The sequence below is a fragment of the Phalacrocorax carbo genome, chromosome 2 (assembly GCF_963921805.1).
Source record: "Phalacrocorax carbo chromosome 2, bPhaCar2.1, whole genome shotgun sequence".
NCBI classification, from domain to species: domain Eukaryota; kingdom Metazoa; phylum Chordata; class Aves; order Suliformes; family Phalacrocoracidae; genus Phalacrocorax; species Phalacrocorax carbo.
The window spans coordinates 67,601,158-67,613,217 of record NC_087514.1 but is presented as its reverse complement, the minus strand read 5'-3'; the positions used below and the strand labels follow the sequence as shown (position 1 = coordinate 67,613,217).

The following is a 12,060-nucleotide window of genomic DNA, read 5'->3' as shown; positions in this document are numbered from 1 at the left end:
CACAGTATTTTCAGATTCATGCCTAAAGCTAACTTTCAATATTATCTGTCCTAATTATAAAACATTCCTAGAAAAAAATGTGAATGATATGGTGGACACAATGAAGGCATTATCTGTTAGTGCCTGAACAGAGTTGTGAGAGCTAAGTACAACTAAGGCACAAGCCTACTTCTGTTCTAACGCGCTGGAGTTTGTATATACAAACTTGTTTGGCCTGTGAACACCTAGACCTTGTGCCATTGCACCGCTCTCACTGATGACTCCTCACCCCAGAAGAGGTGCATGCAAGGTTGGCGGTATCGGCTGAGAATAAAACAAAGACTGTGGCATTTTTCATTGATGAGGGAGCGTGTCCTAAAAGATGAGGACGGCTCAGTAGAGCACCGGGTTGTACCTGAGTTGTTTTAGTGAGGTCTGGAGGCACTGCAGGTCCCTTGGGACCTTACACTGTTCCTAAAAGGTGGAGCTAGAGTGAGGGGAGTTGTGCTAATTTCTGCAGGGTTGCATTCAGGTGAAGAGTTATTGAGGTGATGCTCACTAATTTGGCTTATACTTCAATTCCAATCCTGTGGTTTCTTGTCCTTCGTGCTTTTGATCTTCAGTTTGTCCAAGGGAATCACTTCATGGGGTGTTGTTTCTGTCCCTTGGCTGTTAAACTTAATGCAATGTCCCCTCTATGCCAGCCCACCTCCTCCGAGTCCTGCCCTGTCTGCCAGGGAATGCTTCTGGGGAGGGCTCGCGCCCCTGTAGGGAGCCCCCGCACTGGATGAGGGGCTGGGCTGAAGGGTTGCCATCAACCTATGAGCATGGGTCATAGGATCATAGAACCATTAAGGCTGGGAAAGACATCTAGGATCATGAAGTTCACCCCCATGTCTCCTAAACCATGCCCTGAAGTGCCACAGGTTTTTTGAACACCTCCAGGGATGGTGACTCCACCATCCCTGCTACACCAACATCCACCCTGCTACAACCTCCTTTCAGATAGTTGTAGAGAGCGATAAGATCTCCTCCCCTCAGCCTCCTCTTCCCCACACTAAACAACTCCAGCTCCCTCAGCTGCTCCTCACAAGACTTGTGCTCCAGACCCTTCAACAGCTTCGTTACCCTTCTCTGGACACGCTCCAGCACCTCAATGTCCTTCTTGTACTGAGGGGCCCAAAACTGAACACAGTATTAGAGGTGCGGCCTCACCAGTGCCGAGTACAGGGGCACGATCACCTCCCTGCTCCCGCTGGCCACACTATTCCTGATACAAGCCAGGACGCTGTTGGCCTTCTTGGCCCCCTGGGCACACTGCTGGCTCATGTTCAGTGGCTGCCAACCAGCACCCCCAGGTCCTTCTCTGCCGGGCAGTTTCCCGGCTACGCTTCGGGGTCCCCGCTGCCCCGCTGGGGCCCAGGCCGCGGCCCCCGAAAACCCCGGCGGCTCAGCCCCGGCGGGGAAAGCGGGTGCAGCCGCCCCGCACCCCCGCCGCGGCAAGGGGCGGGCGGCCCAGCACCGCCTCCCGGGATTCCCCGGGGCGGGGCTCGGTGGCGTCACCGTCCGCGCGCGTCAGGCGGCCGGTGCCGGAAGCGCGGGGCGGAAGGCGGGAGCTGCCCGGCAGCGGGGCGGAGGGGCCATGGCGGCGGGGTACCAGTACAGGCCCACCGGCGGCGGCGGCGGCGCCCTGCCGGACCCCGCCTTCCTGTGGAACGTCTTCCAGAGGTGAGGCCGCCCCCACTCCCCCCACCCCTTCAGGGGTCCCCGCGGGGCGATCCGCGCCGCCCTCACGGCTCTGGGGGGCTCCCCCCCGCCGCCGCCGGGCCCAGCGGCGGGACCTGATGGGCCCGCAGGAAGGGCGTGAGGAGGAGTACGTGTGGCCGGGCTTTAGGGCGAGGGGAGGGGGCTGATGGAGGCGGAAAGGTAACCTTGAAAACGCTGAAGTCATTCTTTACCCGAGAATGCAGAGGGGATTGTGGAGCCTGGCGGGTCAGCGCAGCAGTACGGGAAGGCTGCTAGGAAGGAATCTCATAAACGCGTAACGGCAAACCTAAAAACTAACAGCGAATATTCACTTGAACGCACCCGGAGCGGGAACCCGCGAGGCAGTTAGCAGGCCCGTGTTACAAAACCCCCGCGCTGCCGAGACCGTAGTGGCGATGGAGCTGAAGGAGATCTCCTCCACCTTTGCGTCGTGCCCAGGAAGGTGGGGAGGTTCCTACCTCGCACCCGTTTTTATGGGAGATACGTCAGAGGATCAGTCTTGGCTCAGGTGGCAGCAAGAAGAGGTTAAGGAGGAGAGAGGCAGTAATAAGTTGCTAAAACTGGCTAGTATTTACCTAGTAACTCAGGAGTGACTCAGGAATGCGGCAGCCTGCCTTACCCAGCCTTCTGTAAAACCACTTCATCTGAGAATTTGGGGGAGGCACGCGTGATGCCGGTTATTTTTTTTTAAAGGAACCAGAAAGAAACAGATCGACAGCCTGACCGCCGCACCACGCAAACCAGTAAAAACCGTTGCAAATAATGTAGCTAGTCAGGAGAGTTGCGCAGCTTTTATTGAAAGTGTTCCTCTCCAGCAGACTACCGTGTAAGCCTTGGAATAGGTTTGATAAGGATTGGGCATGGATATGATGGCTAGAACTGGTGCAATTAATATAATCTGTATAGTTTTCCAAAGAGACTCTCGACATACAAAAGTATCAAAGGTCTTTAAGGAAATCCAGTGTATGTAGGGTGAAAGGGAGGGTCCTTTGGTGTGTAAATAACTGCTTAAAAAGAAAAGCATGTGGTCATCCGCCACCCTGACAGATGGAGTTGTTCTAGGATCTTTATTCAATATATTCAGGAGCAGCTGGGGGAGGAGAGGCTGAATGGTCAGACGGAGTTTGCTGGTTACGCTGACTGATTCCTGCAGTGGGTCGGGCCTGTGGAGACTTGTGTGAGCACCTTGCGCTCCTGAACGCCTGGGTCATATCAAATTTGTCATGGCCACATCGTGATCGCTGTGTGATGGCCAGAGGAAATCCAGGGTAGGCACCTGATGTCCGTTGGGAAGAGGCACTTTAACTCTGCATCCTTTCGTATATAAAACAGATGTGCTCTAAGCTGGCTGGTGGTGCTCGGGAGCAAGATAAGTCAGTCATAACACGTTTTTAATGAAAGTATCAGCTTCGCACTTAGTAGCAGCTCATAAAAGGTAAAAAAAAATGTTTGGAATACCTAGAAAGGAGAAAATATAGATTAAAAAGGGGAGTATCTTTTTGTTATTATAATCTATGCACCTTATGCTTGCAATTTGAATGTTGTATGTGGTTTATATAATTTTTGTGAAGGGGAAGGAATCTCATAGAATGAACTGAAACAGTTTAGCAAAAAGACAGCAAAGACTAAAGAAAAAAAAAACAGCTTCTGCAGAGGGATTAGCTAAGCAGGACTCTGCTTTGGGATGCTAGTAACTGAGGGAAAATAAAAACTGGAAGTGCAAGGGGAAGTTCCTTGTCTAAAATGGAGGGAAGTTCCCGCTGCTTTCAGATATCCTTCTGAAGAAGGCACATTTCTGCCTTCTTTGGGCAGAAATTATTTAGTTTATTAATTTTGGGTTAGAACTCCATTCCTTAAGACAACAGACTGTGAAGGCTCAATGGAAGCAGGCTGGCACCTGCCTGCACTTTTTTGCTCTTTGAACCCCTTTGAAAAGGGTCAAGGCCCTGCAGTCAGTTCTTTCAGGACCTGGCACTGGTTACATCAGTGGCTTTCTCTACATCGCCAACCTCTGGGTGCCAAACCTGGGGCTCTGATTTGGGAGCCAGACAGCTTACTACCATGACATCAAGCATTCTGTGGATTTAACCAGCATGGTGTGCTCTGCAGTTCTTTTAAAAATAAATGACAAAAAAATACTTTCTTGTGTGGAGTATGCCCAAAGTGTTTTATTGCCGGTGTGTGATTTTGTGTGTCTCTTCACTCATAAGTAAGTCTTGCAGTTTTCTTTGTAGCTTTTATCATGTTCCGGAATGTCTCACCAGTCTGAATGAAGCGTTTAATTTGCAGTAACTGAATAGTTTACCAAGTAAAATGCAATTAGTGACTTTTCAGGAAAAGATTTATCTTATCTGGTGAGTAAGAACCAGAATGTTGAAGTCTTCTGTAAGTAGAACCTGTTAATTTCAGCCATTTAAAGCTTACAACTTTTTTTGCTTTGTTTTCCCCAGGGTTGATAAAGATAGGAGTGGAATAATATCTGACAATGAACTTCAGCAGGCATTATCCAATGGTAAGTCTGTAAATGAGCAGTGAGGTAGTTAACTGTAAACTTAATGTTAAATTTCATGTGAGACTGGTTTCTTGATGCCATGATCCCTTGATTGGGGGGTGGGGAGGAGAATGTTTCTACCACTGATTAATGCTATTTAATCTACAGCAAAAGGTGGAAGGGGAGGAAAAAAGTGGACAGTTCTCCTGACTTCCCCCCCAGACACACACTCCTTCCTGGACCCAGTGTTAGTGATTTTTTTTTTTTTAATGGTTTTGGATTTTTTGGGTTGGGTTTTTTTGTTGTTTTGTTTTTTAAATTTCTTTTTCTGAGGGAAGTTTTCTGGGTTTGGTGCATGTTAGGAAGAATGCATTATAAACTGAGTACCTATTGTAAACATTAGTGATTCATATTCTGGGGAATGAAGGCGAGCACATCCCTTTATTTTTTGCAGCTCTGCTTCCTAGAAAGCTTAAATGGTGATTTATGTATTTCCTCTCTCATCACTACTGAACCTTTGTTTTTTAACCAGGATCAGTGTATAACCTGGAGAAAGATCAGATGTTTACACCAGCCTTTTTACTGCACATAAAATCTTTTCATACAGTATGGTGCAGGAATTGAAGATGGTAATTTTAAACTTTTTTTTTTCCAAATCAGGCACATTTGGCTTTTTTTTTTTTCTTTTGCTAACAAAGTAGAAACATGCACTGTAGGTCTAATATTAAACCTTGCTAGTAGTCTGTCACTTCCCTGTCATAATGCTTCAAGAGTAACTAGGGTATGGTCAAATAACTCATGGAAGCAAAATAAAACACAAAAAAATTTTCCAGTAGTCTGTTTTAACTTTTCTCAGGTGACTTAGGGTGGGTAGGGTTATACTTTGTGGGTTTTTTCCCCACTTAGAAATCTGAGAAAGTGGATATTGAAGTTGTTTGTGGACCTTTGAGTCCGTATCGAATCCCCCTTCTCCCAAGGTTTAACTCCTTCATCCTTCTTGTGCTTTGTGGTTGAGAAGGGCTTCAACTGATGTTGTGAGCTGCAATGGACACAGACAGAAAGGCTCCTTTTTGTCAGTGATCACCTGGCTTGAAATAGATTTGGACGGCAGTATTTAGTAAAATTGTGGCCTTGTAGCTAAACTGGCTTTAGTAGAATACTTGTTTAATAATATATCTGATAAAATAAAAGCAATATATTGTAGCTGCTGTGCCTGATCCATAACTAAAATACTGTTTTGAAAAACAACTTCAGCAGAAGATAAGTTAAATTGATTGATCTCATTTAAGATCACAGTGCTGTTTATAATGATGTGGCAACCTGGCTTTACCTGCCATTTTAAACTTCATATATTTTAAATATCTTCCATCTGATTGAATTTGAGGGTGATAGGCAGTGATGACTCTCTGAACCCTTTTCTTTCCTTGTTTACAGTGTAGATAGCAGTTTCAGTGCTTTGCAGTTATGAAGAATCCCCAGCAAGTGAATTCACTGTTAGACAAAGTATTTACAGAACTGTAAGCTTCCTTCATTCTAAGAAGTTCTAGATCTTGTACACCAAAGTCACTAACAATTCACTGTATTCTTTTCAAAATACATCCTCTAGTGGATGGTTGTGTGTAGCTGTTCTGCAATCTAACATGGGCTAAAAGAAAGTTACGTGTTTATTTCTAAAATGTTAAAAAAAAGTCTGTGTAGTGCTCATTAAAATTTGAAGTTCAATGTGTTTTTGACATTCAGCTTTATAACATGTCAAGTTTATGCAAATAACAGTCTACTTACCTGGGAGGGACTGATCATCACTTTGCATAGCTGTTTACACAAAGTAAAATCCTATGCTTCCTTCTTGGTTGTTTTCCTGTGCTGCCATGTAAAGCTGAAAGTAGAGTCAGGGGAGGGGAACAGTCTTCTACTGTTTAACAGAATAGGCTGAAATCAGCACAGTTCTTCAGCACTGGAGGTGCTCTGGTTTCACTATAGAGTATCTGTATGAGCCTCTTGAAATTTTCAACATGAAATAAGTTATATTCCAAACTCTGTTTCCCCTTCTCCTCGGTTCTGTTCAGAGTTAAGTGCTGGTACCCTAGTAATAATTCCATTATTTTTTGTGTTTGTCAGGAGACATACAACTCTAAGGTAGTGATGTTTTCTGTCTAAAATACTGCTTAAGCACTTTCAGAGCGACTTATATTCCTCTGCTGACGTTTCTCTTTATGTGCAAGTAGTCATGTGGCCTGCCTACAGGGTAGGGTTTTTCCCCCTTGCTGCATCTGTAGACTTCCACTGATAGGGTTTCCCTTCTATGAGAGAAATTCAGCACTGGTACAGGCACTACTTACACCCCTGCAGCTTGAACCAGCAAAGCAGCTAGGCCGTCACAAAGCCTGCTTAGGACCAGCGCAGCCTGTCTGTTAGGACCCGAGGGAACGGCAGGAAGATGTGCCAGGGGAGGTGTAGGTTGGATATTAGGAAAAGGCTCTTCCCCCAGAGCGTGGTGGAGCCCTGGAACAGGCTCCCCAGGGAGGCAGTCACGGCACCAAGCCTGACAAAATTCAAGAAGCACTTGGACAACGCCCTCAGAGATATGGTGTGAATTTGGGGTTGTCCTGTGCAGGGACAGGAGTTGGGCTTGATCCTTGTGGATGCCTTCCAACTCAGGGCAGTCTATATACTATGATTCTACCTGTGATCAGCCCACTGCATGGCTGCAAATGCCCCTACAGTACCCCTTGTCTTCCTGGTTCCTCCCTGGTGCCTGCACTAACCCGCAGTGAATGTAATACATGCTTCTTGGTCCTCCCAGTACCTTTGCAGGTTCTAGAGAATTGATGGTGAAATTCTAGATGAGGCACAGTATTTCTCTTAATTTAAAGCTCAATGCTTCCAACGGAGTGAATGCTAGTCCAAAGTATTCAGAGAAGTACAAAACTGCTCTTCAGATGATTACTGCTCAGGCTCTTTCAAGCAGCAAGATTTCTTGGTCTGAAAATACCTCTTTAAACTAACACTTCATTGATTTAGCAGTGGAGGTAGGATTTATAGTAAACTCAACTCCAAGTCGCACTGTGTGGTTATGCCATGTTAGGAACCTTTGCTGTTCACTTGTCAGAAACTAAATGCCCTGGAGTACCCCACCTGTAAAAGAGGAAATAAGCAGATGGGTTTTTACTGAGGAATAGGTATGAGACCTTGGTTTAACTTACAACTCTTCTGCTCCCATCAGTAGAAAAAATGGCGCTTCAGTTTTGATCTTGCATTTTATCCTCCTGACTCCCTGGGATGAAGAAAAACCTTCTTAGATCTTCCAAGGTTTTGGACTTTAGGGGGTTTTATGGTTTTGGTTTTTTTTTTTTGTGCAGCCTGGATAATGTTGGTTTGAGTAGTATCTGGGAAGCATTGGTCTGAAGCCATCTCTGAATGGTCAAGAACATAATTACTTCAAAGCAGCCTTATTTTGTAACATGCTAGCCCCATGTCACCTAGCTCTGAATTCACTGCTTATGTTCCTATCTGATTTTTTTGGTTGGTTTGTTGCTTTTTTTTTTTTTAATGTTACTTAGTATTAAGGAACTAAGTAATTCTTTCTGTTTCAGGCACGTGGACTCCATTTAATCCAGCAACAGTCAGGTCAATCCTTGGTGAGTGTACTTGTGTGATGTGAAGTGGTCAAGATATTGTTTTGTGATCTGCTCAGATGATTGAGAATGCTGCCAAGTGCTGCGCTGTTCTAGAGAAATAAGTATATACAAATATTACAATATGTAGATAATATGTATTTCTACTGTAATAATGAAAGCCTGTTAAAAGGTCTCTTGAACTAATTTGGCTGTAGCGTTAACAAGCTGGTCTTTCATTGCTAGGTGGCGCGTTTCCGTATGTCTGTCTTTACTCTTCTTTTTTTCCTCTCCCTCCAGACAGCCCAGTGGTACTAAGTTAAATATTTTCCCTTTTGAATAACACAGAAATGCCCTTTGTGTGCACACACATGCACTTGTCGAAGTAGCCTGAGAAAATGTTACTGTACAACTGGATAGATAGTAAATGTAATTTATGCATGGGGAAATCATCAGCTTAAATATTCTAAAAAGATATTCTATAGCTTGTCTTCATAACTAGTTCTTCCTGTCTTGCATTTTAATCCTACATTCTGCTCCAAAAAGACCAAACAGAAGCCTTACAATGTTTGAATTCTTTAGTCCTAAAATAATCTCCAGTAGTGTGGAAGATGATGGTGATAGAACAGAAGGATAAAAATTGAACAAAAAATCTTTTGTATCATACAGTTCCTAAATCCAAGGACTGAAGTTTTTGCTTTGTTTTTATTAAGTATTCAGCAGCGGTTTGAGTTCCATCGCTGTGCACATGCCGTCTGTGTAATGACAGTATCAGTGAGTCAGATGCAGGTGAATACCCCATTGCTTCGGGCACGATGCCTGTCACTACAGATACTTGACTGCAGATGTCGTAGACCTTACATGAGTCCTTAGAAAACAACCACTCCCCTCTCTCTCCTTCTCACCGGATGATCAGCCAAGCCCTAAACACTTTCCAAACTGGAAATGAAAACCCAGGAAAAACATTCTGTGATTCATTCTGGTTCTCTTTTGTCTTGCTTTGTCTTACCCTCCTCCAGCAGACAGCTACTTGCTTTTTTTTGGCAGTACTTTCCACAATATCACTTGTATTTTTGCAGTTTCTTTTCTGTCTTCAGTACTGTCCACAAAGGTCTCCCGCTTCCTTCTTAAAATACAAGCAGATCTTACTGAAGGTCTGCTTGTATGATTAAGTATGATTACAGTTTTAAATGTGTTTCTTATTTTTTTTATTTCAGGAATGTTTGACAGAGAAAACAAAGGTGGTGTGAACTTCAACGAATTCACAGGAGTCTGGAAGTACATCTCAGACTGGCAGAATGTCTTTCGCACGTATGACAGAGACAATTCTGGAATGATTGACAAAAATGAACTAAAGCAAGCACTAACAGGTTTTGGTAATTCATTTGTAATTACAGTTCTTATGATTTTGGGTTCTGTCCTCGGGTGAGCTTCTTATCTTTGGGGCTGTGATGCTCTGACAAATGCGACTAAAACTGAGGCAGGTGAAACACAGTTGTCCTTTTAGGTAGAAGGCACCTTTAAAGACACCTGTGCTGTGAGCACTTTTTAAGCTATTTCCTTAATGGAAAAAAGTGAAGCTGGACATGTGTGGAATGTTTTCTGTCTCCCCAGTCTCAGCTGCTCTGAGAACGTTACCAATACTTCAGGGAAATGTCTGCACTTACAAAGGTGCTTGATAACAGCTTGCTGCTTGTTAAAACAAAGCCAGCAGGCTCGCTACAGTAGCATTCTGATGGCAAAAGGAACTTTCATTTAATTGACTTCACTTACAAAAACTCAAGTTGCAGCCCTAAACCGTTCCCTCAACCAACCAGTCACTTTAGTCGGTAATTATGGTTACCGTGACTCTGTCTATAATTATTATTGAGCATGGTTTTTACTGCGTGCATTTTAGTTTAACACAGAGATGGCTCGCAAAGAAAAAAAATGTTCTCTTGAAACTGCCTACTGTTTTCTGGTTTTGTTATACACACCTGCTGAACGGCCTAGTTCATTTTATAGGAGGAGTGCGGCAATTGAAACCTTTTAAAGCATTTCTCTTTTCCAAGGTTACCGACTGTCTGATCAATTCTACGATATCCTTATTCGGAAATTTGACAGACAAGCAAGAGGACAAGTTGCTTTTGATGACTTTATTCAGTGCTGTGTTGTTTTACAGGTAAGAAAGGAGGTGTACTTTTAATGCCAATTGAAAAAAAAAAAAAAAAATCACCTGCTCCTGAACTTTTATGGTTCTCAGTTTAACTATAATAGTGGTTCTAGAACTTGCTTATAAATAAACCATTTGCATAAAGTATATGAGAGGTGCTAGGACCCTCTTCATTTATTGGTCTTCACTTGTTATCCATTCGCATCACAAGTAAATTTGATACAATATTTTTGACCTGTTACTTCTATGTGGCAAAAAAATGTAAAACAGTCTGTGTTTCAAAAGGAGAACACTTAATGCTATTTCCATTAGTTTAATTACACACACTTCCTCTGGATCTTGGGTGTGTTAGAACTGGAGCGTGTCATGTCCTGTGATGCCCATCCTTCTCATATCTGAATTGTGAGCTTTGTATTTATCTTTGTTTAAGGCTCTGACTAAAAGGAATTTGACCTAGCAGCCAAGTTATTCAGTCATCTGTCACTGCTGTTCCTGCAGGGGCAACGGTAGTAACAGATACTTAAACACAAACCCTTTCAGTAACAGAAAGGCATGTGTGTATATACAGAGAGAGAGAGAGAAACTGTAGTTTTACAGGTGTATTATTTTATTTAGAAATCAGTCACTGGACGATTCCTGACTTCAGTGCTTAAGGCTTCTCTAAGTGTCTCTAACTTGTCTGAAATACATGTAGGACTTTGAGGGGGGGGAAGGTTGGGAAACTGTAGCAGTGGAAGACCTGAGTTTAGTAGGGTAGGAAAAAGGTTGCTCTTCTGACACTGGCCAGCATTGCAACAGTGTTTTAAGATCTCTTCTAGTATGCAACATGAAGAGACAGGAGTGCCCTGTAGAAGTATCTCTGCTGTTTGCACGCGGGTGCTCTGTTCTTCTTTAAGCCTGTAGCTGAAAATTCAGTTGCCTCTATATTAATTTGTAACAGAAACCAATTATGCTCTGTAATAAACTCTGGTACAGAGGGCTTTGAAATGGAGTATCAGCCACCTGGTGCTGGCGTTATTTTGGTCCACTCTCTGTACTGCTTGGCACCTCTGGGGTTGCACAGCGGCAACTCAGATGCTAATGATGCATAAAGCATGGTTGGGGAGAAGGTGAGAAATGGACAAGGTACTCACTGGAGTCTGTCTCCAGATGACTCTCAAGCGGCTCACGAGAACTGCGCATTGTTTTCCCCCAGCCCCACCCCCACCCCCCCCTTAAAGCTGGCTATATAAAGAAGTGCCTAGCTGCTAGCCTTAGGCTTTGTATCGTACGGTGGTTTTAGAATCAGATCTGCCACACAGCTGAAGCACGAGATGTGGCAGAGACCTACCTCTGCATGCACGAGATTGTAAAGTCTCTACTGAGGGGACGAACAGAAAATGTTCGTGTCAAGCTGTAGAAACCTCGGTGGCAAGGGGGAATACATGGCAGCCTGAACTGTCCCGATGTACAGAAACATATGGTTTTCCCCCGTTTTCAGAGGCTGACTGATGTGTTCCGACGATATGACACTGATCAAGATGGCTGGATTCAAGTGTCCTACGAGCAGTATCTTTCCATGGTCTTCAGCATCGTATGACACTGATAACTGGGGACTGCACGCTGGCATCACACAGACTGGAATTGCCAAATCGTCATGTACTGAAACAAGATTATTGATGTATTATAATGGATGTAACTTCACATTCTTAAATTTTGTATATTGGCCATCACCTTCAGAACCTGTACTCAAGTTGGTTGTTTTTTTTGTAGGACCGTATGATATGACCATCTCTGCTTACTCTAGTACAGAAAGCACAGAATCTAGATTTAACTGGTGCAATGTCAAACTTGACCCTCGTTCACATATCCTGCACGCCAAATTAAAATAATGCTTGTTAGTTTATAAGAGAAAGTCAGAAGTTGCACAACATGTTTTGCATGTGCCTTACTTTTGTAAGAGATTAATGTATTAATTTTTAATACAGAACTTAAAATTAAGTAAAAATATTAGATCAACTTTTGTAGTCTGCTTTTGTACAGCTTTTTTTTTTTTTATGGGGGTGGTGGTTTTATTC

General features: G+C 43.8%; 1 protein-coding gene across 3 annotated transcripts; it reads left to right on the top strand.

Moving 5' to 3' along the window:
- The first annotated feature begins 1,291 nt into the window (after positions 1-1,291).
- PDCD6 (programmed cell death 6) lies at positions 1,292-12,001 on the top strand. Of its 3 annotated transcripts, none has more exons than XM_064443190.1 (6): positions 1,292-1,707; positions 4,197-4,258; positions 7,831-7,875; positions 9,069-9,227; positions 9,903-10,012; positions 11,484-12,001. In XM_064443190.1, the coding sequence occupies exons 1-6, from the start codon at positions 1,307-1,309 to the stop codon at positions 11,580-11,582; spliced, it is 876 nt and encodes a 291-aa protein (XP_064299260.1). In that variant the 5' UTR covers positions 1,292-1,306; the 3' UTR covers positions 11,583-12,001. The 3 variants fall into 3 exon arrangements, with proteins under 3 accessions (XP_064299260.1, XP_064299261.1, XP_064299262.1); XM_064443191.1 differs by having other exon boundaries at positions 1,558-1,707; positions 9,069-9,221; XM_064443192.1 differs by lacking the exon at positions 1,292-1,707 and adding an exon at positions 3,982-4,100.
- Positions 12,002-12,060: the final 59 nt, after the last annotated feature.